The following is a 27,196-nucleotide window of genomic DNA, read 5'->3' as shown; positions in this document are numbered from 1 at the left end:
ATTAAAGAGAGAGATATGGAAAGTGGAGATATCTTTCGTGGAATGGGAGGACTCAATTTAAAGTTACCAAAAAAAATTATTATAAAAATTTGAGGGTAAGGGTACCATTAATTTGTGAAAAATAAAAAGGAATGACAAAAAATATAATTTTGTGAAAAATAAAAAGGAATGACAAAAAATATAATAAGAGAGAAAATGTATTTAAAGAAGAAAGAAGAGAAAAATAGTCAAGTGAAAAAGTAGCCACGAAGCACGCATTCGTGCACTTATATAGTATGATATGATATATATATATATATATGACATCTACTTTTTTTTTTCCCTTTTAGTGTAACATATTTTTTTAATGAAGATAATTACAATTGTATTTGAAAATATGCAAAACAATGACTGTTTTTAATAACAACATAATAATAACTCAAGTTCATATTATTTTGGAATTCTGTAGTTGATTTTTCCTTTTTGTATTTTCAAAGATTGGCTTACCAAAATTCTTTGACTTGTTCAACCTATTATAAAGATTAAGAATTGAAGAATGGAATTTTATATAAGAATGAAGGGTAGAATAGGTAACTGAAAGATTTGCCACAACGTGCTTTTATATAATAGTATGATATGATATATGTATATATATATATATATATAGAGAGAGAGAGAGAGAGAGGTGTTAAATAATTTGTATCTTTATTTTTTTTGCCCCCCCCTTTTTTTTTGGGTAAAGATCAATCTATTGATTAGCACGTGGAAGGAGGACTACAAAGCTCCATCAACCATGAAGTGGATAAGGGCAAGACTGTTGTACACGGCATTGACATGGCCATCCTTGCTAGGGAGTCTGCTAATATATTAGCTGCCCTAGGAATACATTGAAAAAATACATGAATGAAAGCAAGAGGATACATGTAGTATATCGACATTGATAGGAGCAATGGCAAGAGGAGCTATTTTCTCCGGGTACAGTAGCAAGGAAATGACCTCAAAGCAGTCAAATTCCACCACGATGTCGTCAATACATAATGAGATCGATTCAAGGGGGCCATTGCGAATGGCCAAAGCTTCCCCCACTGAAACAATATCGAATTAAGAAGCTTCAAATTCCGCAAAGATTGTGAACCCCAACCCGCTCTTACTTTGGTCGAGACTCAATGCATAATAGTTCAGTTTGAGGAAAGGGATGGTGGGGGGAGTCCACTCACTAGTATTTGACGAGGTGGGAAACTACTCACTTTATCTTTGCCTTGCTGATGTTGAGCTTGGGAATACCCTGTGAACAGATAAAATAACCTCTACCGGACTCCAGCTTTTTCGATAAAAAACCAAATCATTTATTGCCTTCCATAGGCCCCAGACAATGAAACTACTAATTCCCAAAATCTCCTTGTAAGTACTCTTCATTAGGTGAGGTAGTTGGGTCCAACTTTGAATTAGATTGGTCACTTGGAATTCTAGATTATGAGAAACAAAAAGAGAAAGGTTGCAGCCAAACCATATTGCCCTAGAAAACTAACAGTGGAGGATAATGTGCTCTGATGATTCAACCGATTCACCACATCTAAGGCAACTTGGGTCAATAAGAATTTGACGCTGGGAAAGGCCTTCACCTGAGGTGATGCCGTCCTCACAGACACGCCATAAAAAGATCTAATCTTCGACAAAGTAGGAGAATTCCAGATTGCTCTCCATATGGTCAAGGGAGTAGACACCCCATGTACTAATTCTGGAAGACGATGCACGTTCAACTTCTTTTTGGTTCAGCAAGTTGCATTGGATGTAGTAAGCTAATTTAACAGTGAACCTCCCATCTTTCGAACAGCCCCACACCCTTTGGTCCAAAGAAGGGAAAAGAGGGAGCTAGATCTTGAGAATCCAGCCTTCTCAGAGTTAGAAAAAAAGTTGATCAAGGATATTAACCTTCCGTTGTCAATTGTATTGATCAACAAGATCCTCAACATGGTGGAAAGGGCAATTTTGATGGGTGACATTCCAAATCATGAAACCTGGGACAGAAGGAACCCACCGATCCTCTCATATACGAATCTAATTTCCATGACTAATCCTCCACACTAAGCCTTCTTTAGGTACCTTTCTCCCTTCAATTATGCTTCTCAAAGCCCATGAAAGGCTGCTTTCTAGAGTGGCTTCCATAAAATTGCAATGGGGGAAATAGAGAGACTTTATAAAAACTGCCCATTGGTAAAGAGGCTCAGAAGTAAGTCTCCACGCCACCTTTGCAAGAAGAGCTCTATTCTGTAAGGCGGGGTCTATGAGGCCGATTCCACCATGATTCTTCGATTGTCTTAGTTTTTTCCATGAAAGCCAATGTAATTTGGGGCCTTCCTTTGAACCCCCCAAAAGAAATGGTTCGCTTCTTTACGAGGGCGTTCATGCATCAACATTGGAAGCTTAAAGTGGGATGCAACAAAATTTGAGATGGAGAGCATAGATGCCTGTGATAGGATTTCCCAACCTGCATGAGTTAGGAAGCATTGTGACCAACCATGTAGCTTCTTGCTCATTCTATCATTGATTTTGTGGAAAACCTTAGATTTGTGAACTCCGAAGACCGAAGGCAACCCGATGTACTTTGTTGGGCCATCCCCATAAGGGATTTCGAGGTTCTTACTTATCCAATGGTTCAATTTAGAAGCAGTGTTAGGTCTAAAGCATATGCTAAATTTTTTAACATTTATTGTCTGACCACTACCCCGACAATACAACTCAACACATTCTTTAAGATTGCAAATTTCATGAATCTTCACCTTGGAGAAGAGAAGGCAGTCGTCCACAAAGAGAAGGTGGGTCAACGACTTTGTTCTATTTCACACTTTAACACCATGGATGAGGCCGTTTTCCTCCGCCCGTGAGAGCACACTATTAAGCATCTGGGAGCAAAGAATGAACAATGTTGGAGACAAGGGATCTCCTTGTCTTATTCCCCTCAAGGGATTGATTGTACATTTGATCGCCCCCATTAACTGAAATAGAGTAGTTGACCGAAGTCACACCCCATGATGAGAGCGGCCACTTGAACGCTAAAACCCATACGGAGGAGGAGGCGGTGAATAAAATACAATTTGACTCTGTTATAGGCCCATTTCATGTCCAACTTCATCGCTACCAACTGCTTCTTACCTGTCCCCTTTCTCTTAAAAATGAAAGGTTCATGTGCCCTAAAGATATTATCGGGTATATGTCTTTTTGGAACAAAAGTCAATTGGGCAGATGAGAAGGTGTTTGGTAAAATAGATTGTAGCCTTGTGGCTAGCACTTTTGTGATAACCTTGACTGCTACACCACAAAGGCTAATTGGCCTGTAATGCTCTACCATCTCAAGACTTGGCACCTTCGGAATGAGGCATATAAAAGTGTCATTGCTATGGGGGGGGGGGGAGCACAGCTGTGCAAAAGAAAGAGGTAACAAAACATACAAATCGAAGTGATTTTTTTTGCCCTTTTATAAATTTTTTTTTTCTTTTCAATAAAGGAAATTACATATTGTACTCAAAAAATGTGCAAAATAATGATATTTTTTAATAAGAACATAATAACTTTTAATAATGACATAATAATAAGTCCTTGGGGTTGCAACAAGGTTGGGTTGGGCTGGGCTTTTTAAAACTGAATCCCCTTATATAGGCCTAGGTCTGGCCCTGTCGCAGGGCCTGAAAATCCCAACCCTGACCCATCCTCAAGGCTGGGTTGGGCTGACGTTGATTGGCCCTAACCATTGAGAGGGGGAAGGGGGAAGGGAGAAGGAGGGGTTGCGGCAAGCCAGAGAGAAGAAGAAGAAGAAGACAGGCTTGGGCTGAGTTAAGGCCTCAACCCTGGCTCGGTACGTTCCTGACCTAAGGCCAGAACTTTTCAGTCCTAACCCGCCCTCAAGGGCTTCGGTATCTCAACTTATTCGGACTCAGGGTGAGTTTGGGCCGACAAGGCTAAACTTGCACCCCTAAAGTCACTTTCAAATTATTTTGGAAACATTTTTTTTTAACTCTTCACTTAAGGAATTTTTAGTATAAGACAAGGAGTAATCAAACCAAAGAAGGTAATAAGTTCTAAGTACACCTATAGAGGTGTCATTATATATAAATTTATGGGGTGCTGTTTTCTGTGTCGCAGTGCAGCCTACGCTCAGGCACATGGGGGTGGGCGCAATGACCACCCTGCCCCCTGCATAAGCTGCCCATGTGCCTAGGCGCAAGCTGCGCTGCGGCACAGAGAACATTCTCCCTAAATTTATATTCAAAGTTTGCTTTGTGACTTTTCAACCAATTACAAAGCCTAATAGGTTAATGGAACATGTTCACATTTGAAGAGAGAGAGACATGCATTTGCCTCTTCCCCCAGTATTTTTTAGATTTTTTTCAAGCACTAAAAACTTGATTTCTTAGGTCAAAATAACCCAAAATAATAATAATAATAAAATAAATAAATAAAAAAAATATAGAGGTGTCATTTTGTCACAAAATCACAAAAGGCAACTCCTTTTGCCTGAATTTGATATTTGAATTGGGAAGGACATGCCTATCCCCTTTTTTTTTTGTTTTGTTTTGTTTTTGAGGGGTATAAAACAACAATTTAACCATATTTCTAAGAGGAAAACCACCGTAATGTTGTGCAGGACTTAGCAAATCTAACCAAAATGGAAGATTGGTCTCCAACACTTTTGATATTTGGGTTACCATACACCAACCAGAAATTGTATGGGCAGGGCTACCCAATTAAGTGCTCATGGAATCATAGGCTTGTGCCCTAAAAAACAGATTGGTAAGCCCATGGATTAATCCTCAGTTCAGTCCTCCCAGCTTGATACACCATATTTTATCTACCCAATCCTAGGATGACATGTGGAATGGCTTGGAGTCCAAGAAACTAGTTTCGTCCAAGACTTGTTTGTCATGTGCGTGGCAGTTAAACCGGTATAGATCACGTGCGTGGCAGTTAAACCGATATAGACCACGTGCGTGGCAGTTAAACTGGTATAGACACGTCAACAATATCAGTTTAAGAGAACCTTGATAGATTATGACTATTAACCACTACCCACGTGTAAAGAGAATATTCCAAACCCCTGGAAGATAGGAGAGGATCCCTCCAACGTTAAGAATCCTATACCGAGAACGGCTCAAGGGGATGACAACCAGGAAAACCTATCTGCCAGCTCTATTGTAATAGGATTGGGGGGAGAATTTGTATAAATAGAGGCCCTTATGGCCCATGTACAAGGGGTATTCAGGTTGAGATTCATTCACAATCAAGTAGTCATTCTTGTATTCACTTCATAAGGAGAAAAATAAAGCAATCAAGAGAGTTTTAAGAGGATTCATCATTCTCCATTACTGTTTCCATTCTTAATTCGAGTGTTGCAGAGAGGGAAACCACGCCGTTTTCTTTTTGCAACACACCTAATAAGCAACTCTCGAGTTGATTGAAAATAGAGATCTTAATTTGACATGCAGTCTTTTCGCGTCGGGCTGTGTCTGGGCACAGATACACGCCTACACATAACATCGGTTAGGGTTCCATTTTTAGGGGATGTGACAGTCTTTTAGCGTCGGGCTGTGTCTGGGCACAGATACACGCCTACACACATCGATTAATGTTCCATTTTTAAGGGATGTGATAGTCTTTTCACGTCAGGCTGTGTCAGGCCGCATGTACATGGCCACACAAGTTCTTTCTCTTCTCATTGTTATTGAAGTATTGGCTCGCTCGACAAAAAAAACAGGTATTGGTTCGTGACTCGCAGTTAACTCATGCGCACTCGGATCGGTAACCGGATTTTCTGAGCGAGTTGATTCTTCGAGTTCTAAAACTCTCGGTAAAACCCCAGTGGTCTTCGTCCTCACTCCTCTCAAAGCACCGTTATTGTGTGGCAGCTCACGGCAAACCATCTCAGGAGATATGTTGCAGGCTATTGTTCGAGCTGCCACAGCTCGAACACGAAATTCATTGAACCACCATTACATCGTCATCCCTTCCACCACAAAGCTCACCAATTCCTATTTTTCTTCGAAATCTAAAGCCCCCTCTTCATCGAAGAACAAATCCAAAGCGAAATCGAAGAAAGAAACTTCTGCAAAGATCGATGAAGTCTCGACTGCTGCAGGTGATGATCTTGATTCCGACCTACTCGACGATGATGGTCGCGCTCGCCACCTAGCCGAGGACGAGAAGGACAAGTCTCTCGATGTTGGCCCCAATGGAGGACCTCTCTTCACCAATACAAAATCGATTTCTGAACTCACCAGAAAAGATGCCTGTACATACATGAACTTCAGGTTTGTTTCTCAGATTTTTCTGTTCATTACTATTATCATCATTTCTGTTAAAGGGTGTCAACTTTTTTGTGATATATTGTGGTGGTTGTATAGTATGGAGGGCTTGAATACATTTTTACCAGAAGGATTACCGACTGGGATGACAAAAGAGTTTGAAGAGTCCATGAGGAGTGCTTTGCTTGTTCGGCAGAGTTTCTTGGACCTTCGGGATAATTTCAGGCGCGCTGTTGATCCGCCAATGTGGCCCTCTGAGGGTAAATGTAAGATTTTCTCTGCGGCCCTTATTTATTTCTGCTGTCTCCTGTGTCTGTTTGGTCAACCTCTGTGAAAGTAAATGACCTTCAAGGTTCACAATGTGGGCTGTAGTCCTTGGTGGAAATAATCATCCAAAACATACATATCAAGACATGTAATGAGGGGATATAATACTTATCTTGTGCCGTAGATAAACCAAGGTTGATGATGGCAAATCCAAACACCAAATATAGCATCACGAACCTGAAAATACATTGAGAAACTCAAGGAATCGTTGGGGCTGAGTTGTGCCACTGGTCACTCTGCTTAAGACTATAGACGCTCGGGTTCTCGTGAATCAGCCTCCAAGATAAAACAACCCCGTAGGTCCCTCAAGTAGTCGTTGCACTCGCTTACCGGGATATGTCGGGACACTTCAGAGTTGTACTCAACAGGACATAACAAAACAATGGGAAAGAATGCCCAGAGAAAACTGAAGTTGATATTACCTCTTAATTGTTAGAGAAATTGGCTTAATCTCTTATCAAATAATATAGGAAATGAAAAGACACCACCACGGGTTGTCTCCAAAAAAATGCCCAAACATTAAGTCGTTTCCCACAAAACATGTTTGTTGACCATCTACACCTATTGGTAACTTAAGTGCCTATTAGGAAAAGACATAACCCTCTAACAAACCTTTTGAAAACAAACTAATGTTTTGTATCATCTATTTTAAAGTCATTTATAATTCCGACAGTAATGTAGTCCTAGATGGAGGATAGATCCACTAGGAGCCAAATATCCAAGACCTGCTGAATGGCTAACTCGATGGGGCAGATTTGATGTATAGTAGGGAAATTCTAGGGTTATGGTTAGGGGAATGGGGTAACTCTTATATGATAATGATGGGCAGGTTTTAGGGAGTTTAATAAACTAGGTTTGGTTAGGTTTAGATAAGGATTTGAAATTTCAGAATTTTAGGGTTAGGGTTTCGGGTTTTAAAACTTAGGCTGAAACTAGGGTTTTTGATGGGATTTTTTAAGGCTGGGGCTTTGGTCTAGTGTTAGGAATGGTAAGAAGGGAATTCGGTTGAAGTTTGAGGTGATTTGGATGGTTAAATAATGCTGGACAGGTTTTAGGGTTTTTTAGGGTTTCACAGAGACAAGGTAAACTAGGGTTGGAGTGGGAGAATGGGGCTGCAAGTTGGATCGAATGGAGGGGAGGCTGTGAAAGAGTTATGTTTGAAATTTAAAAGGATTTGGTTGGTGGGATAGGTCTGGGCAGAAACTAGAACACTTAGGGTTTTGTGGATTGATTGAAGTTAATGGAGGGAATGGTATGGCAAATTGACTGGACTGGATTAGAGGATGAAAAGAAGAAATTAATGAACAAGTTGCAGCAGAAATCCACCGGCAGCAGCTTGGTCAGAAGTGAAGGATAGAACCACCTTCGAATTGGGATCCTCCCAGCCGTCACGGCGCAAGGAGTCACAGGAGATCCACCTGCCCTTCTTCCTTGATAGAACCACAAGGCAACACTCACAAGGAGCAGCAGCAAATTCTGTTTTTTTTTTTCAAATATTCGACTGTGGGGGAGCCTCCCACGACTTAGCTTTATTTATAATAATAGACTAAAGGCCAAAACCTATTACAATTTAAACACATCCTTCAAAAATCGTGGAAGGGTGTTGCTAAACATAAAAAAACTTAAAACTTAAAGTAAAGAGACCTAATTGACCTTACTAACTTAAACTAAAAGACACTTAACTAAATAACTTAAATTGAACCAATTGAACCAATTGGATGCAACCAATTTGAACCGGTTCAATTAAAAAGCAGAAAAATAAACTATGGAATGGAAAAATACTAGAATGCAAACCTAAGCTATGGCTCCCAAACTAAGCCCTAATTTCAGGTCTTTTTCTTCTTCTTTCTACGGATGTGGGCACTTGGTGCTGCATCAAACAGTCAGTGGGTGAGCCTTGGTGCAACGGTTAAGTTGTGCTATTGCAACCATCAGGTTGCGTGTTTGAATTTCGAAACATTGAAACAGCCTCTCTGCGAAGCGGGGGTAAGGCTGCATACATTTGCCCCTCCCAAACCCTGCAATTGTGGGAGCCTCGTGCACGGGGATGCTCTTTTGTATAATTCCAACCGTCCCGAATTCGTAAAGTACAAATAGCCAATTATTACTATTTGTTGGTCAGTTTTGGTACTTGCCTGGGGTGATTCTACACATTCTAGTTGTTCGCAGTTTTTTGAATAAGTAAGTTCTTCCTATTTTAAGACTTCTCAGTTGTAACTGTTGTTCTTCTCTTGTAAATAAAAGGACAACTCCCACCCCCCCCCCCCCCACCCCCAATTAAAAAAAAAAGACGGATGTACGGACTTTTGGAAATTTATAGAATTATTGTATATCTTTTCAGTTGATAATGCATCAATCAGAGTAATGGATTGCTTTCTATGGGCTTGGAATATAGCTCATATGAATTTGTTTTAGCCATGAAAGTTGAAAAGATTATCTGTTTTTCAAGAAGAAACACTGAGTTCATATTTGAGATTGTTCCTTTACAGCTTTGTTCTATGCATCTAGGTCCAAAAGTTCGAAAGCAAATTGTTTTAGATGGTCCTGTTAGCTGTGGAAAAAGTACTGCACTTGCAATGCTTGTTCACTGGGCACGTGAGGAAGGTTGGCTGGTCTTTTATGTTCCAAAAGGAAAAGAGTGGACTCATGGTGGGTTCTTTTATAAAAACCCAGAAACTGGTCTTTGGGATACACCAGTTCAGGCTGCAAAAATCCTCCAGGTATGAAAATGAATTATTTCCTTATGTTGAAGAAGAAGAATTTTAATGTTCATGAGATTTATGTGCAAGTGTAAATTGCATTATTCATTCTTGTCACCAAGACAGACACCTTCCTTTTGGGTTCTTTCAAGTAGATATGAATTATGGTCCCATGGTACTGTTTGGAATTCGAAGTTAATAATTTGTAGTTAATCCAAATTAATAATCTAGAAATGTAATTGAAGCTGTCTGAGACTCAAGTGGCGCCACTAATGAACCTGAGCCTCATCAATTTTGTGAGGTGGTTTTATTAATTTATTCAATTTGATTTTAAGATGGAAATTGTACAATGATCAATGCATCTGGTCTTGGTTTGGTAGCTTAATGGAATGCAGTAGGTCTCTTGAGGCATCATCTTTTTCCCACATTGGTAAACTATTTAGCATTTTCCTGAAAATTATAGTCTTGGAGGGTGGTCATGATTTTCCTGAAAATGGTAAAAAGCTATTGCTTGAGGAAATCCAATTTAATTTTTTCCAATTAATCTGTTGTTTCTGCCCATGGACCTATTTAATTAGACTTTGAAACCACATTAAGTTTCCACTCATGCCTTTGTGTGGCAAACCCATAGTTCAAAATTTGACTGAAACCTTGGCGAAATTTCGCTAGTTTCGACATGTCCGAGACGAAACAAGAGTTGAAACCCAGATGCAGCATAATTTTGGTCACAAAAATGCATTGTTTCATCGAAATTTCAATCATTTCAGCCGTTTGCCACCAACAATCTGTTGGTAGACTTGGAACTTGGGTATCTATGTTAACTGTACTATGTAGCAAGGTCCTAAAACTCGGGTCTCGGTACCAACTTGGCCCTTGGAAAAACCGAGTCGAGATCTCGCCAAGTTGGTGCATTTTTTTTTTTCCGACTCGAAGCCTCAACTCGGTGGGTTTTAGACCTAGTGATGCAGGTTCATCATAGAAATTGGCTTATTTCTTTAGCAATAGGCCTAGGGTTGGGTTATATACATGTTGGGCCTTTGTTCCCAAGGGTTTTCTATGTATTAGGTCACTTTAATGAGCCTAAACTAGGGGTACATAGGTTGCATACGGGATTCGCCCAATACTTAGTTTATTTGTATGTTTTTTTAATTGAACCGGTTCAAATTGGTTGCATCCAATTGGTTCAATTTAAGTGATTATATGACTTGGTTAAGTGGTCATGTGACAACTTAAGTGGTCATGTGATGTAAGTTGGGCTGGATTAGGACTTTATAAGTCCAGCCATGTTTTGAGTCTATTTCCTTTAGTATTCTAGTTTCCTAGTCAGTTTAAGTTATCTATTAGGTTAGAGATAGGGTTAGGCCATTCCTTTTTAGTGTCTAAGTCTATTTTTGAGTCTTCTATATAAGTTTGTAAGGGAGGCCAGCATTGAATACGAATTTAATTAATGAAAAAGCTTTTGTTTGCTACCATAGCTGCTGCTCTGCTCTGTTGAGTGAACCTTGTGAGTAATATCAAGGCTACCTTCTGGGTAATATCAAGGTGAAGGGATTGGTGGACTCCGATCGACTCCTTGCATCTTGTAGATCGGGAGGTCCTTCTTCTTCTTCAAGCTGCTGCTGCTGCCTTTGAAGGAGATCAAACCAGTAAGTAATTTTAGTTTCCTGCATATACCCTTCCCCTCCATCCATCAAACCCTAACCTCCATTAAACCTGCAACTCCTACCTTAACTAGGACTCCCTCATGACTTCAGATCTGTCCATCAGTTTCAAATCAAACTTCCAGCATACAACCCCCACACTTCTCCCTACACTCGATCTTAAACCCAGCTCATAACTCCCACTCTATCCCCTCCATTAAAACCCAAAACTTGCAACTCAATTCTGTCCAGAATTGCAGAATTTTAAAACCTTCCCAAATCCAATTATTTTTATCCCATAATAACCCCCTAGACCTGCATATTAAAGCCATATAAGACCCATTCCCAAATTCCCATCCTAAACCCTAGAAATAACCTAAATCCTAGTGTTGTCCATTCGAACCAGCAACCCCTTTTGCGATTGATCCTGTTGTTTGGTTCCTAGTAGATCTCCTACCTATCTAGGACTACATTATTTGGTATTAGAGCTATGGCGGAGGGAAGCTCCAACCAAGCTTCGAAAGACGCACCTCCATTCGTTTTTAAGACCTGAGTTTGTCTACCTAATGGGAGCACAACCATATTAATTGTTGATGAGAGGCGACGTAACAACATTATTTCACAATTCGTGGTGGAAATGTTGTCCCAGTCAGGAGAGATTTGCATCATGCCTATAGGTCAAGTCTTTGTTGAATTTGAGTGTTCCTCATACTTTGACGGTGCTTGGTGTAACTCGGTACCATCTCCAAGGAGCGTTATTGCAGTAGGTTGTAATTGGTTAGACGAGCGACAAGGTTGGATTGAACCTGAAAACAACTCTTGTGTCCTACCTGATCGACATCGTCTATTCCATTTGTTTACTCTAAAAGGATTACAACCAAAGGTGACCACATCGACTGTATAGCCACAGGGACTGCCGAACATGTCAACTCAAACGCAAGTGGCATTGACTGTGTTTGAAGTTTCACCAATGGCGGATGTACCAACAGAAGATTCTACTAAAGCAGTTTGTGTTGAAGAGATTCCAGAACCGATAGCTAAAGAAATTCAAGTAGACCAAGCTGCACCAGTAGTTGAGATCATAATTGAGAAGCTCGACCATCAAATTGATGTGGAGGTCCAGAACACAATTATAGAAGATTCTACTGAAGAGGTATACATTGAAGAGAACACAGTAGACAAAGCTGAAACAGTAGAAGATGAAAAGTTGATTAAGAGCATTCCAAAGGAAAACAATGACCTTCAAGATGCTGTTCTTGAAGAGGTGGAGCTTGTGTCTCATGCATTAGATGAGAAGGTTGCTAACATTGAAGGCTCTATGGACGAGACATTGGCAGTTGTTGCTGATTCAAAGAAAGAACACATAGAGTTTGTTATGCCACCATGGTTCTTCGAAGAGCAAACTCCACGTATTGAAGACTTTATCCCCAATGTTCCTGCCTCATCCGAATTTTGTTTGGGGATGGTCAAAGCTGCTGATCACATGTTGATTCCTCCCCATCATTGCAAAATTCAAGGATGAATTTTTTCAAGTTGGCGAGAGTTGATGCAGGTTCATCATAGAAATTGGCTTATTTCTTTAGAAATAGGCCTAGGGTTGGGTTATATACATGTTGGGCCTTTGTTCCCAAGGGTTTTCTATGTATTAGGCCACTTTAATGAGCCTAAACTAGGGGTACATAGGTTGCATACGGGATTAGCCCAATACTTAGTTTATTTTTATGTTTTTTTAATTGAACCGGTTCAAATTGGTTGCATCCAATTGGTTCAATTTAAGTGATCATGTGATTTGGTTAAGTGGTCATGTGACAACTTAAGTGGTCATGTGATGTAAGTTGGGCTGGATTAGGACTCTCTAAGTCCAGCCATGTTTTGAGTCTATTTCCTTTAGTATTCTAGTTTCCTAGTCAGTTTAAGTTACCTAATAAGTTAGAGATAGGGTTAGGTCATTCCTTTTTAGTGTTTAAGTCTATTTTTGAGTCTGTTATATAAGTTTGTAAGGGAGGCCAGCATTGAATACGAATTTAATTAATGAAAAAGCTTTTGTTTGCTGCCATAGCTGCTGCTTTGCTCTGTTGAGTGAACCTTGTGAGTAATATCAAGACTACCTTGTGGGTAATATCAAGGTGAAGGGATTGGTGGACTCCGATCGACTCCTTGCATCTTGTAGATCGGGAGGTCCTTCTGCTTCTTCAATCAAGCTTCTTCAAGCTGTTGCTGCTGCCTTTGAAGGAGATCAAACCAATAAGTAATTTTAGTTTCCTGCCTATATCCTTCCCCTCCATCCATCAAACCCTAACCTCCATTAAACCTGCAACTCCTACCTTAACTAGGACTCCCTCATGACTTTAGATCTGTCAATCAGTTTCAAACCAAACTTCCAGCATACAACCCCCACACTTCTCCCTACACTCGATCCTAAACCCAGCTCATAACTCCCACTTTATCCCCTCCATTAAAACCCAAAACCTGCAACTCAATTCTGTCTAGAATTGCAGAATTTTAAAACCTTCCCAAATCCAATTATTTTTATCCCATAATAGCCCCCTAGGCCTGCATATTAAAGCCATATAAGACCCATTCCCAAATTCCCATCCTAAACCCTAGAATTAACCTAAATCCTAGTGCTGTCCATTCGAACCAACAACCCCTTTTGCGATTGATCCTGTTGTCTTGTTCCTAGTAGATCTCCAACCTATCTAGGACTACATTACCTAGTTTGGGTCTGAAACTTGGTATTCAGTCTATTTTAGGTCATTAAACACAATGACACTATCAGATTTTCCAAAAACAAAGTCCAAATATGAGTTTCAATTCAGACCATAGGTTGGTAGGCGATGATGTACTAAAATACCCTACTCTAGTAACTCTACACATAATTTAGTAATAGAAAGCAAGCAAAACATTCAATTAATAGCTAAACAACTTAAATAAGAATCAGAAATGTTAAAGTGATACATCAAACTGTTTAATAGTGTTACAATTATCATCACATAAAATGACTTTGAATCAAGTATTCAGTCCCCGCTAGGGTCACATAGTCTTCTCATGACATAGTGTTGCTGTAATGTTGCATATAGCGCTCCACAGCAAGCATATAAGAGTTCTGTCGAGTTAGGTAAGTAAATACATAGTAGATGGGTCATTTCCATGGGTCAAACTGAGATCTCACCGAGATATGTCGAGTTAGGTAAGTAAATACATAGTAGAAGGGTCATTTCCAATTTTCCATGGGTCAACCTGAGATCTCGGCGAGATATTGCACTTTTATATACTGTATGCCATCTCGTTTCGGTTTCTCAGAAAACCGAGACGAGAGCCGAGATCTCGCCGAGTCGAGATTAGTTTTAGAACTATGCTATGTAGATTGTACTATTTCATAAATAACTAATCAATATTATGTTTCTTCATTCATGGTGCATAATTTAGTTGTTTTACTTGCCTATTCTGACTTTTAGTACTAAAACAATGTGTAGAATAGGCAATATTACATAAGGTATACAATAGGGCTCGACTTTGACTGCCAACCAAGGGTGGAAATCCATCAATCCACTTTGTGCGACTTTTCTTGCAATATGAAGGTTTGCTTATGTTTATATAGGCTAAAAACAAGGATTCCCTGAAGTATTGGAGCCTAAAATGACCGTTTTCCCACCGAAACAGTCTGCCAAAAAATACACTGTTTCAGCGAAATTTCGCCAAAATATTGGTATTTCGCTCATCTCTGACTGTCTGAAATGACCTACCGATGAGTTTTTGAACTATGGGCAAACCACACCCACTTTTCTATCATTCATTCTTGCTAAATAAACCATAAGGAATTTTTTTTTTTGGAAAAGGGTCTAAAATACTAAGCCAAAAGACATTAAAATTTTTTATCATACTTAACAGCCCTAATATTGTGGAAAAGAACTGTGGAAGCCACAGCAAAACAGAAGTTTCAAAGAAACGATTCCAGAGTCAGCCAGACAGAGTTTTAGTTAGAGGATCAGTTCTCCCCAACTTGACTCCCATTGTATTGATGCGAACAAATTTAAACAATGATGCCTTGGAAGCTTAAATAGATTCTTGCTTATAAGTAGGTTCAATTAGGATGTTACAAAGGATGCAATGCCACAGCTACTATGATTTACAATTTCAATCCAATGACTTTGACTATCTGCAGGATTTTCTGAAATGGAATGAATCTCGCTTACGAGAATTACCTTGTCAAATTTCTGATCCTATTCCGTTGGGAGAGGGTGCTGGTGTTGGCTGGATGAAAGGAGTTGATTCCATGGCAATGCCTGAAGGTTCTACATTGTATGACCTGATTCAAACAGGTCTTACTTACACACATGCAGCTGTTGGAGTGGTAGTTCGTTTGAGGAAAGAGTTATCTCTTATCAAAGATATTCCTGTACTTATAGCAATCGATCAAGTAAGCATGGAACCACCACCATACAATTCATTTATCATTTAGTTTATATTTCTTTTAAGGGTAATTATCTGTGTAACAATGGAGGGCGATGTTTCCAAAAATCAGAAGACAAATCTGAGCCACCCATTTTTATGTTTTTTTTTTTATTTTATTTTTTAAATTCTATGTTTGTTCCCACTCAGAGTTGAGAGATTGCACAGTAATGTATAGAGTACTAGTACACATGCATAGACATACACGAGATGTGTGCCAATGCAAAAGGGGTATTTGATTGAATTAGACTCTGAAATTTGACACATAGCTAATCTAGACCATGTACTTTCTATCCAACAGTTGGAATGGACATATCTTATGTTCACGTGGCAGAAAATACGCTGTGACATTTCGAAAATAGCAGATCTTTGTGACAATAATAATTCGCCTTATTTTAATCGTTGTTAATTTTTTTTTAAGTATTCTATGTAGTGAAAAAGTTACTTATTTTATTTGATTTATTTAATTCCAGTACAACAGCTGGTTTACATTCAGTGAGTATGGGGAGCCTGCAACTGTTCGTTCTTGGCGGCCCGTTCATGCTAGAGAACTTGCAACGGTTAGTTGAGGATATTTAAATTCATATTGCAGAGTCATTATTATGAAGGAATGTTTTAATTCTGTTACTTGACCTTTCTACAATAGACTTCACATTTTGTGACCTTAAACTCTGGATTGCAATCATCGAGGAAAGATGACTGCAATGCTTGGATGATTGTACTATTGCATACTTCTGCCTTGTTGAATTTTTGTATATATTTCCATATCTGATATAATGTGAAATGTTCTCCTTGTTGAAGGGCAAAACTGTATGTTAAAGGTTACTATTATGTTTACTAAATTTTATCCTCTGCTTTGTAAAATCATCAGTAATACAATAACAACAACTCAGCCTTTTCCCAACTAAATGGGATCGGCGTAAAATCATCACTATATAAGTTTAAATTTTCAAACAAAATTTCAGCTCCTTCATGGTCATAATGTATGGCCTGGGAGGAGGGAGTTAGGGTTGGCAAATGGGTCACAGCCTCACAGGTAGAGTTACATTGTAAGTGATGCATTTGCAATGAACTTGTTATAGAAAGCCCATGCAACCCTGGTTTTGTTCGAATTCCCTTGTAACGAAGGTTCAAATTAATCTTTATACATGGGCTAGTTAAGTTGCTTAAATTGGGTTGGATTTATCACCCAAGGACACAATACTCTTGAAAATAGGTGCAGAAAAAGTTTCAGCCTAAACGACCTTTCGGCCAAGATTCCTGAAATATACCAAACAATTTGGAAGCCTGAAATTATTTACACAGCCAGATAATATATTGGTCTTTTGACACCCAAAAGAGGTAATCAAAAAATAGGTTTTTTCTTTGAGTTTGTTGCCCAACTTTGGAGTCATTTTGGCTCACTTTTTGTTTTTGTGGTGTTCACAACTAGACGTTGCTGAAATTGTCAGTCTTATAAGGAAATTTTGAATGTTCACACTTTTATATTGTGTAGGGATTATGGTAATTAATTATGGAAGAGTATCAAAGTCAGCAAAGTTATTCTGTGAGGGCCTTTTGGTTGTTTACTTCATTTTTAAAGGGAGAACTAGCACTATCTGTTTTTGTTTTTATTCTTTGTTATGGCAAGGAGTTTGTTCAGGTGGTACCTTCCTCCTCTCCCCTTCCCCAACATAGCACTTGTTTGGAGTTCAAAAAGACAATATAAAAGGAGATGGTCTTGAATGGTGGCTGTGGGATATTCTGTTTGGAAATCATAGGAGAATCCTTAGGTAATGAGACCATAAATTGTGCATTCTTCTCTTTTTATTAGTTAACTTTTGTGTCTCGAATCTTAAATTCATCCTTTCTTCTTGCTTAATATGATCCATAGTTTTGCTCTGTATCAGATTATTTACTCAACCTTGCAAACCTTTTTTCAATTGTTTCTTTCATCTATTTTCATGCAGTTGGCAGGATGAGAAAGCGGGAAAATCCCTAATTTCTACTCCTGTTTTAGCCTTTTTCTAGCAGTCTTCTGGAAGGATTCCAGCAACAACTTAGGAGCTTGAGTTCTTAATTTGGTTTTGTAGTTTAAAATGGGTTTATTTCTGCTGTAAGGCTCTAGAAATTGAATTTCAGGTCAGTGTAGCTGTTAGGCTAGTGTCTAGTTGTTTCAATTTTTGACTCCCGAGTTAGTTGTTGGAAAGTTTGTACTAGAACCAGGTTGATCCTTGCATTATAAATAGGGATTGACTCCTCTGTTGTAAAGCATTATTTTCTGATCAATGAAAACTTGCTGGTGATTGCGTTTTAGTATGGATTCCCTGTGTGTTGAGAGGAGTGAACCCTCCTTGGCTTTGGGTGGATTCCCTATGTTATGCAAGGGGATTTCTACCTCCTTATTTTCTGTTAATACTCCAGGTTCCCTGCAAGTTCTTCTTATTTCTCTTCCTGTGTTTTACAGCCTAAATCTCATTTTCTACAGGCCAGTTCCAACCACTTCCCAAACCCTATGGCTACCATGTTTTTGAAATACTTTCCCTCAGCCTGCAACTAGCCATATGTCGATCAAACCAATCCAGTTTCCCTCAAACTTCACACACCATGCCTGTTTACTTTCCCTCATACCCATCCATAAAACCCAAATTCCAGATCCCTACTCATACTTATTTCACCTCCATCCCCTGTTCTTGATGCAAGCTAACACATACCCCATTGGACCCTGCTAATCTTGCAGTTTTCCCTCCAAATTTTAGCCATAATTGGACCCTATCAGGAACAGCACTCAACCCTGGTTGCACACTTTCACCCGATTCTGAGCTCTGGGTCTTTCGATATTCAAGATCTCCTAATCTGATCTAATTTCTGAAAACTGAAATTTCCTATGTCTCTGTCCAGTTTCTTACTCTACAGTCTGCTAAGTTTCTTTCCTTCATAGTTCAAAATCTCGCCAAGATCTCGAATATCTCGAGAACCTCGAGCTCCTCGAGACGAGATTACATACGAAACTTAAAACGTGCAGTGTTTTCGAATTTCGGTGAATCTCGAAAATCTCAGATACCTCAACCTGCTTGAGAAGAAACTACTCTTGTTTCTTCTCGAACACTATGATGTGGCATTCATATGTCATCCAGACGAAAGACAATGCGCGTCGGTTCCATTGGACCATGAGTGGACTTGATCCAAGTCATCCAACATGTCATAGTTCACATCAATATATAGTTACAGACTCACAATATTGTATTGTTGGCACATGGAAGACTATGGTGTCTATGACATATGTATTGTTCTCTGTACTTGGGTGTCTACTTGGGTGTCTATTTATTATGCATTGTTCATTGTACTTTGTAGTTTTTACTCTAAGTCCTTAACTATTTCTTAAATAATTATTCAATATTATGTGTCTTCATCCATTATTGCATAATTTACTTGTTTTATTTGCCCATTATGTCTCATAGCACTCAAACAATGTGTGTAGGCAAATATTACATGAGGATTCAATGTTTACTGCCAACCAAGGGTGTAAATCCAAAGCACAAAATTGGGTGTTTTTTGTTTTAAATTACAATTTGAAGATTTAAATATGTTTATTAAGCCTAAAACAAGCTTCTCTTATAGTTTCGGAGCCAACTATGGCCATTTGCCCACCGAAACATCAAACTGAAAAGAAAAAAAATGCACTGCCTCGCTGAGATCTCGAGAATCTCAACCTGGTCGAGACACCTCCTCGAGACGAATTTTTGAACCTTACTGTCTTTGTTTTCCACCCTAGATCTTGAACCCTAGTCTGTCCTCTCTGAGTTATTAGCAATTTGAGCCCAAAACCCTAATTAGGACTACGGTTTCACACTTTCACGTTTGCCATTACATTTTCTAAATGTCATCTGCTGAACCATTTTCTTTATTCTATTGACCCAAAGAAATTATCCTCAACTCAAAACGCAAATGATCCAAGAAACAGCCAAGAAGCTTGTGAGATATAATCAAGAAGTAATAGAAACCCATTCTTTATTCTATTAGTCACTTCGTGATCCTAGAGAAATCTGTTCTTTTAGTAGCCAGTCACCTAATCAGGCCCTGAAACCCTCCTTTTGAGGTCCATCACAAATCATAACCTTTAGGGCTATTTTCTTGAAACACTTGCTCCATCATCTACGTCTTCTATGAATCCTATTCTTACCCCCTTCCAAAGCCAACATTAAATCCTGCCACCCAATTGCTGACATAACCTATTTCTTTGGTATCCGCCTTTCAGTTGATTCTTACAAATTGATAGCAGTGAATTCACCATAGGAATTTGGATGAGCTACTGTGGATTAGCCTGGGAACCCTTTCTTTTTCCCCAATAATATATGAATCAAACCTTGAGCAAAAAACTTTGAACTGCAACCCTCTCCAAACCATATCCCCTTACCTCCCTGCTTCCCCATCCCACCCACCCCCCCCCCCCAAAAAAAAAGAGTTGAACCCCAACATTAAATCATGGGCTCAGATTTTTAAAATTTTTTTTTTTTCGTAGGTGAATGCTTTTAGAACGATGATGCATAATGATATGATGGTGGGGGCTTTCTCTCATTCGACTGCAGTGGGAAAGCTACGTAAAGACCTACCAGATGTTCCGCTAGATGCTCGTGTCAACTTTCCTCGATACAGCTTGGATGAAGCTGCAACTGTCTGCCATTACTATCTTAGGTATGACTTTTTGGTTTTACATAAATTAATTTATTTTAATATCTTTCTCATCATGGTGTTGTAGGGATGAATAATCTGTTTGCAGTTTCTTAACTAAACTTGACGATATATTTTGTCTGGTATTTTGCTTTGGCACCAGTCGTGTTGATTATATTATGTCAGAAATGGAACTCCATTAGCTTGGAAAATGCCGTGACAACATAGAAGCTTGAAAACTGTGGTCTTTTTCTTCTTATTCCCAAGGGATCTCTCTCTTCTAACTTCTTTCTTTAGAGCAACTTTGCTCAACTTACCTTTTGTAACTAGGAATACTTGGTAACCGATTGCTTCCCCATATAGTTTGTTACGTAAACCATGCATGGCTTACGTGTATTTGCAGGAGAAGTGGGTTGAAACTATAATAGGTTACAGCTGGGTTCAAATACCTTAGGGGGGGGGGGGGGAGTAGTTATTAATATATGGTTTGAAAAAAATTCTACCATGTATTCCCATGTATTGTACAACAAATTTGATGTTTAGAAAGAGAACACTATTAACTTTGAGATTGAAGGTTCAAACACTCTTCTAGGAAGCTTGATACAGTTTGTAGATGGAAGGTTCAAACACTCTTCTAGGAAGCTTGATACAGCTTGTAGATGGACAAAACGTCGAAGTTGCACGAAGAAATGCGAAATTTTGGACCAAAATCACCCTTCCTGTGTTGAAACCACCAAAACCTGCTGCTCTCGGTCGAAACTTAACGCGAAATAAGCAAGATTTCATCAAAACTTGGTATCATAAAGACCTGGTTCAACCAAGTTTCAACTGAAACTTGGTAGAAACCTTGTATTTTATACTCCCCAGCCAACTCGTCTTGATTACCTGCGAAACCGATATTTGTTTCCATGATCTCCATGACTCCATGTCAACGTTTTCATGCTCCTTATCTGGTCTAAACCTACGGCGTGGGCCTCTAGTATAACCTGCACGTGAGAGGGCACATGCACCATGGTCGGCATCCTGGGTAGCATGATCAAACTGAGTCTCCCCTGTAAATCGAATAAGTAAAGGCTCTGGCTCCTCTACCTGGTCAGACTTCTCTCGAAGGCTAGCCTTTCTATCTCCATCACCATCAACTTTAGTAGCAGAGGGTGACAGTGTGCAAGTGCAGCCACTGGAATGCGACCAGACAACATCCTCATCATTCCTGTTAGGCTAGGACTCAAGGTCAGGGTGTTTCTGTGCGGAATTGACCCTCTCGAGAAGACATGAGCTTGCTAACATCAGCTCCCCATCTGACTGGCAATCTCAGGGTTGGGCCTACCACCGGCCTAATCCATCACTGGGTCACTGCGATCCCTAACCCACTCGTACAGGGGATCCTCCTCATCTGACTCTAGTTGGAAGATGTGGCTTAGTTCGATTGGGTCTTTGTCATTGTCTATCCCAATGCATATGTGCTACATTTTCAATCTCATGTTGTAATGCACATACAACAGCTGCTCAAGACGTTTATAACCCAATCGGTTCCACCTCTTCGAGTGGATGAGTGAAAATATACTCCAGTTGCGCTTGCATCCAGAGGCGGAACATGTTTGGGAGAGCACCTTAATTGCTATCATCTTCAGGTTAGGTGCATCTCTCCCATATAGCACCCACCATTCACCTGCATTAGAGTAATTTTGGTAAGTGTAAGTGCTTTGTGAATTGAACAAAGAAACTAAGTTAATAGACCTACCAGGAGCAGTCTTTTCCTGACCGGCCTGTGTGGCAGCACGGCCGAAAGGCCCTAGTGCATCCCTAAAGGTCTTCATCTATTTCCATTACAAGCATTGATACGTCAACACAAATGTGTTAATGGGACTAATTGTCTTGATTGTAATAACTTAAGAAACTACAAGTATACCTCACTAAGGCAGGTTGACTGGATATCTGCGTCCGGCTCCAACTTGGCCACCACGTCCTCCATTGCATCTATCAACTCTTGATTCATCCCTAGTCTGTGCTTGTATTGGTACTTCGGATTTAGATAGTATACTGAAAATAACATAATAATCTGTAAATTACAAACTTATTAGTTTTATTCAATGGATGCATCAGTTGCCTCTCCCAACGATCTGCACATTCTGGACGTAGCTCCTAGCCTCTTACCACCACGTGGTATTGCCGCTGCCATGTGGTCCTTCATCATCTCCACTGCCGCGTACAAGTATGGTAGGGTAGGTTTCTTCTTAGAGTCGACCATCAACACTTTTACCACATGCTCAAGCAATGTGACGACCTTCTTCAGGTCGTACCAGAATAGCTCACTAGATATGGTTGACTGTGCAGCAGCTCTATCCCCTGGGAACCTGCCTCCCTCCAACCAAACCATTCAGCTGAGGCAAACATAGATTTGAGTCCTACCTTCCTTGCCTTAAAGCTCTTCAGGGCAATATAGTTGGTGGCGAATATCATGATGCCTTGCCTGATCAAATCCCCACCACAGTTGGTCCTTAGTAGCTGTAGGGCATATCCATGGTTGTACCCAAATGTGATCACTTGTCTTGCTCTCTCGACCACATTTTGTACCAATTCCTTCTTCCCCATGTCCTTCAGCATAAGGTCAAAATGTAGTGGGCTGCACAAGGGTCCCAAAAAAAGTGATATTCTACTGTGGTTCATTACTTTCTCCCCCTCCTCCTTGAAATTACTACCGTTGTCCATCACCACTTGGACAACGTTCTCTATAAATATATTTTTGCATCCTTCTTTTCTTTGGATGTATCAACTCACTTGAGGAACACAGTCCTCCCATCACAATACACCATGAAGTTGATGATGGACTGTCTAGTAGGTCTAGTCCAACCATCACACATCACAGTGACCCCATAATCTGACCATAGACCCTTGAGGGTCTCAATATACTCCTCTAACTCCTTTTGTTGGCAGATACACATTCATCAACTCATAAGCAGTGGAGTCCTCACTCCTTCCCTAGCCTTTCCCCCAGTGTCTAACATGTTTTGATAGTAGGGCCCTTGAATGGCATATGTTGGGATGCTGTGGTAAAAGAACCAGTTTGAAACTGCATCTCCCCTCCAAACCTTTCTACTAACCCCATACCTGCTTCAGCTTTCGCTGTCTACTCTTCGGTCTGTAAACTGCATGTTCCTGCTCAAGCTTCTCAATAGGATTATCATCACCACTGTCCCCTGGGATGAAGGGGGTGGTGCGGCTGCCCTCGCACTCTATGACCTCCTAAATGGCAACTCCAGCTGCTTCTGTTTCTTCTTACCCTTTCCAGCACCACTAGGTTTAGCCTCTCCTGCAGTTGCTCCAGGTCTAGAACCACTACCACTAGGACCAGCCGCTCCTCCAGCCAAGGTTCTAAGTATCGGTATTGGATATCGTATCGGAGAGACGGAAGATAGGCTAAAGATACACATGGAAATACACTTTTGGTGCAAAAAACGCTATAAATAAGCAATATATAACATGTATCATGTATAAACACTAAAAAATTTCAGGTTGATTCAAGCATATGATGCATTTCATTCATTATAGGTATTTGTCAAACTACATTGAACCAATTTGCATCTATTATCCCATTTTTTTTAAAAAATTTGGGAAAAAAAAAAATATATATATATATATATATAAAAATAATCAAGTTCCATATTGCATTTCATTCATTACTTGTATTTCTCAAACTATATTGAATCAATTTGCATCAATGATTCTTTTTTTTTTCCCAATTATTTTCATAATTTATTTTTTCAAAAACTAAAAATTGAAATAATATTAAAAAGGGGAAGGTATTGACATGGGAGATTCGCCCATCAACTCCATTAAATTAGGGGTGCAGGGGCTTTTATGTCATTTTGGATTGACATTTATGTCAATCTGACTGCATTTAATGCAGGTCGTGCACATGCACGTCCATGCATGAAATCTTTTGCCTATAAAAACAAAAAAGCATCATTCTCAAAATGGGGCGCTGTTCTCTGTGCTGCAGCACAGCCTGCGCCCAGGCACATGGGGGTGGGCGCAATGACCACCCTGCCCCCCTGCACAGGCTGCGCTGCGGCACAGGGAACATTCTCCCTTCTCAAATATATGATGCATTTCATTCATTACAGGCAATTATAAAACTACATTGATCTAATTTGCAGTTTTGCACGAGGAAATCCTTCATTTTTTTTTTTTCAAAATTTTCCAGTCCTTTAAATTCCTAGAAGTAAGCAAAAATAAAAAAAATACAGAAAAATACTGCAACCATATCTGTTCATAGATACTGCTCTTTGTAACAAACATATAATTTTTCCAACTCAATATCCTTTTTTTTTTTTTGGCAAGAAAAAATATATATATAAAATCCCATGGAGAAAAGGTTTTTGATTTTCTGAGAAATTTCAAGAATCTATGCACAAATTTTTGCTTGATGAACGATTTAGTTAGTTTTACCTAAATCTACTCAACCATAGCAAAAAAACAGAAGTAAAAACAAAGATTTGAGCTGAAAATTCAAGGTTTTCAAAACTTACCTGTTTTTGCTCATTTTTCCTTCAATCCAACATCTTTTTATGGTTGAATAATCTAAGTAGAAGTTTGTGGAAGTTTTGAATTGCTTTTTAGTGTTGATTCAAAGTCCTAAGTCACAAATTTGAAAGAAATCCATTGGAGTGTCGATTTTCAGATTTTAGGTTGAAAACCAGTCAGCCCTTGCTTTCTGGTTCATAAACTGAAATGCAATATTAGTAAATCGAAACATTCAAACAGTGATGTTTCAATTGACTTGACAATATAACACACGGTTGTGACGTTTTGGCGAAACGAAATGGCATGACTGACTCGGACTGAAATTGTGATTGGAACTTGGAAGTTTCAGTCGAAATTATGAATGCCTGCAGAATTCATCCCAATTCGTGCCGGTTCAGGTCGAAACTGAAGTATTTCAGTCGGTTTTGATCGAAACCGGCAACTTCTTGAACCATGCTCTGTCGCCACTGCCACTACTGCTAGGCCAGTCGGAGAAGATCCAAGAAGAATAAGGAGTCCATTGGAGAGAGGAGGGAGGAAGATGAAATAAGTGGCTCTTGAGTCTTGACTTGAGGTTGAAGGAGAAATCATTGAAATTACAGGCTTACCCTCCATGGTTACCATACACTTAGCTGTAGGGGTGAATCTCATCTTGCTAGATTTTATAAATCACAGAGGATATTTAACGAACAGATTTTGCCCCTTTTTAATCAATTGGAGTTTCTTCCAAGCGGTTGATTAAATATAACTAGAATGCATCAAGCATGGCTTCCTAGAGAAATGTCTAATGAAATTCTGGGCTTTTACACACACACACATCTGATGACCTGTGGGATGCATGCTGTTTCTAGTCAGCTGTGGTGTCAGCCCCAAACTGTTATTCTGAGGATCATAGGTCCACATGCTGACTTCTTCTTTTGCAGGCAAAGATTGATACGGCGTGAAGCATTTTCAGAAGAGAAATGGAAGAAGATATACTACTTGTCAAATGGAAATGGCTCAGAAATGAGGTGGCTGGTTCCTTTTGTACGTTGACTGATCCAAGGAGATCCAGGTAGAATGTGTTGAGACCTCATTGTATTCTTTTATATGATCTTATCTTGAGAACGTGGCAAGTTTTACTGGTCACTTGCTCAATAGTTTTTTGTCTGGATTGGGGGTGGGGGGGGGGGGGGTGGGAGTGAGCGGGATTGGCGGAAGGTGATATAACTCTTGGGAGATCTATGTTTACTGAGATCAGTGGTTCAAACTGCAGTGCAGTTGGACTATATTTTGAAAACAATTGTTCTCTTCAATCCACATTTGACTGTTCTGAAACCTACCTCCTGTGGTCTTGAATTTAGTGCGATTATTCAGAGCCATAATTGGATGTATTTTATTTTATCTTCTCCTAATTAGGTACCAACATTATGTTCTGATTTCAGATTGAACTTGGGGTAAATTTTTTGTAGAATAAAATTTTTAAATATTATTATATGCATACGTATTGTGTGCAATTTTTCGTTTCCTTTTCTTTTATTTATTTTTATTGTAAAAGCATTTATTGTTTCCTTCTATTTTCAATTATTTTAATTTTTTTATGGAAACATGTAATATATCAAATCAGAATATCAAACAGTACAAATATCAAATGTATGAGAAGGATCAAAAGCAGAGAAGACTTCAGAACTTGACTCAACATGATTGATGTCCCAATTCCCAACCATGCTGGTGCATAAACCACCTTATTTTTTGACTTTTTGTTTCTTTAAACATCAGGATGCCTAACAATGGGCTGACAAGCTTTTATTCCTACCATCAAACCATCATCTATTGCTGGATTTGGATAATTCATAGATTACACTAGGAGCGGAAGATTTTTAATCGCCATGAACTCAGTTTGATATAGAAGATCTGGCAACTGCTTTGGCTATATTTGGATTTTCAGTTAGTTTAATTTTTTCTGGCCCGCTTGTTCTTGCCGACTCTGATGGCAGTGATTTCCAGGGATAGTGTTTTGCCTGAAGTGAACTACCGTCCTCCCAGAAAGTTACAATTAAAATCATGTATTATCCATCCTTGTAGAGAAATTTTTTTTTTTTTTTTTTTTTTGTAAATTTCTTTTATGTCAACTTTTTGATGTTGGATCATGAGCTCCATCAAAGGGAATAGAGAATGTTGGGGTTTCTTAAGCTGTGTGGATGATATGATCCTTTGTTACATTGTAACAATTGCTTGATTCCTCCTTTGGGAAAAACTCTTCTGAAGTTCTAATCTCGGCTGAGGACTAAAACTTTGTTGCAAAATACGTTTAGATCTGGTTCTTCAAAAACCAATTTATTCCTCCCTCTCCAAATAGAGTGAAAATAGGTGGATGCCATAGCTATATTTCACAATTTCTCGGTTTAAAAATTTTTGAGGATCAAATTTGGGAATATTTTTCTGAAGTATGTGATTAAAGTTAATTAACAAAATTAAATGTGATATATGTTTCTTCTTTGTTACCACACACTGCACATGGGTGAGGATGGCTTTGGTTGATGGGGAAGATACTGAGTCCTCATCAGCAAGATGTTCCGAAGACAATCTTCCCAAGTGTAGACGATAAGTTGATATTATAATTTCCTAGGGAAGTATTGATGGATGTTCA

The 27,196-nt window shown here is 39.3% G+C and overlaps 1 protein-coding gene across 1 annotated transcript; it reads left to right on the top strand.

Annotated features, from left to right (window-relative positions):
- Window positions 1–5,857: 5,857 nt before the first annotated feature.
- Window positions 5,858–25,675, top strand: LOC122671044 (28S ribosomal protein S29, mitochondrial). The gene is made up of 7 exons (XM_043868136.1): window positions 5,858–6,281; window positions 6,375–6,541; window positions 9,111–9,322; window positions 15,107–15,361; window positions 15,867–15,953; window positions 19,895–20,067; window positions 25,491–25,675. Exons 1-7 carry the CDS (start codon window positions 5,905–5,907, stop codon window positions 25,600–25,602), a joined length of 1,383 nt encoding a protein of 460 aa, XP_043724071.1. The 5' UTR covers window positions 5,858–5,904; the 3' UTR covers window positions 25,603–25,675.
- Window positions 25,676–27,196: the final 1,521 nt, after the last annotated feature.

Source organism: Telopea speciosissima, chromosome 8 (assembly GCF_018873765.1).
Source record: "Telopea speciosissima isolate NSW1024214 ecotype Mountain lineage chromosome 8, Tspe_v1, whole genome shotgun sequence".
Taxonomy (NCBI): Eukaryota; Viridiplantae; Streptophyta; class Magnoliopsida; order Proteales; family Proteaceae; genus Telopea; species Telopea speciosissima.
The sequence above is the reverse complement of the archived record's forward strand: the minus strand, read 5'-3'. Positions and strand labels throughout refer to the sequence as shown.

Excerpts from the sequence above, each read along its gene's own strand:
- LOC122671044 (XM_043868136.1), top strand. The coding sequence starts at position 5,905 with ATGTTGCAGGCTATTGTTCGAGCTGCCACAGCTCGAACACGAAATTCA. Across the intron at positions 6,542-9,110 it reads GTGGCCCTCTGAGGGTAAAT|GTCCAAAAGTTCGAAAGCAA; the intron begins GTAAGATTTTCT and ends CTATGCATCTAG. Across the intron at positions 20,068-25,490 it reads GTCTGCCATTACTATCTTAG|GCAAAGATTGATACGGCGTG; the intron begins GTATGACTTTTT and ends CTTCTTTTGCAG.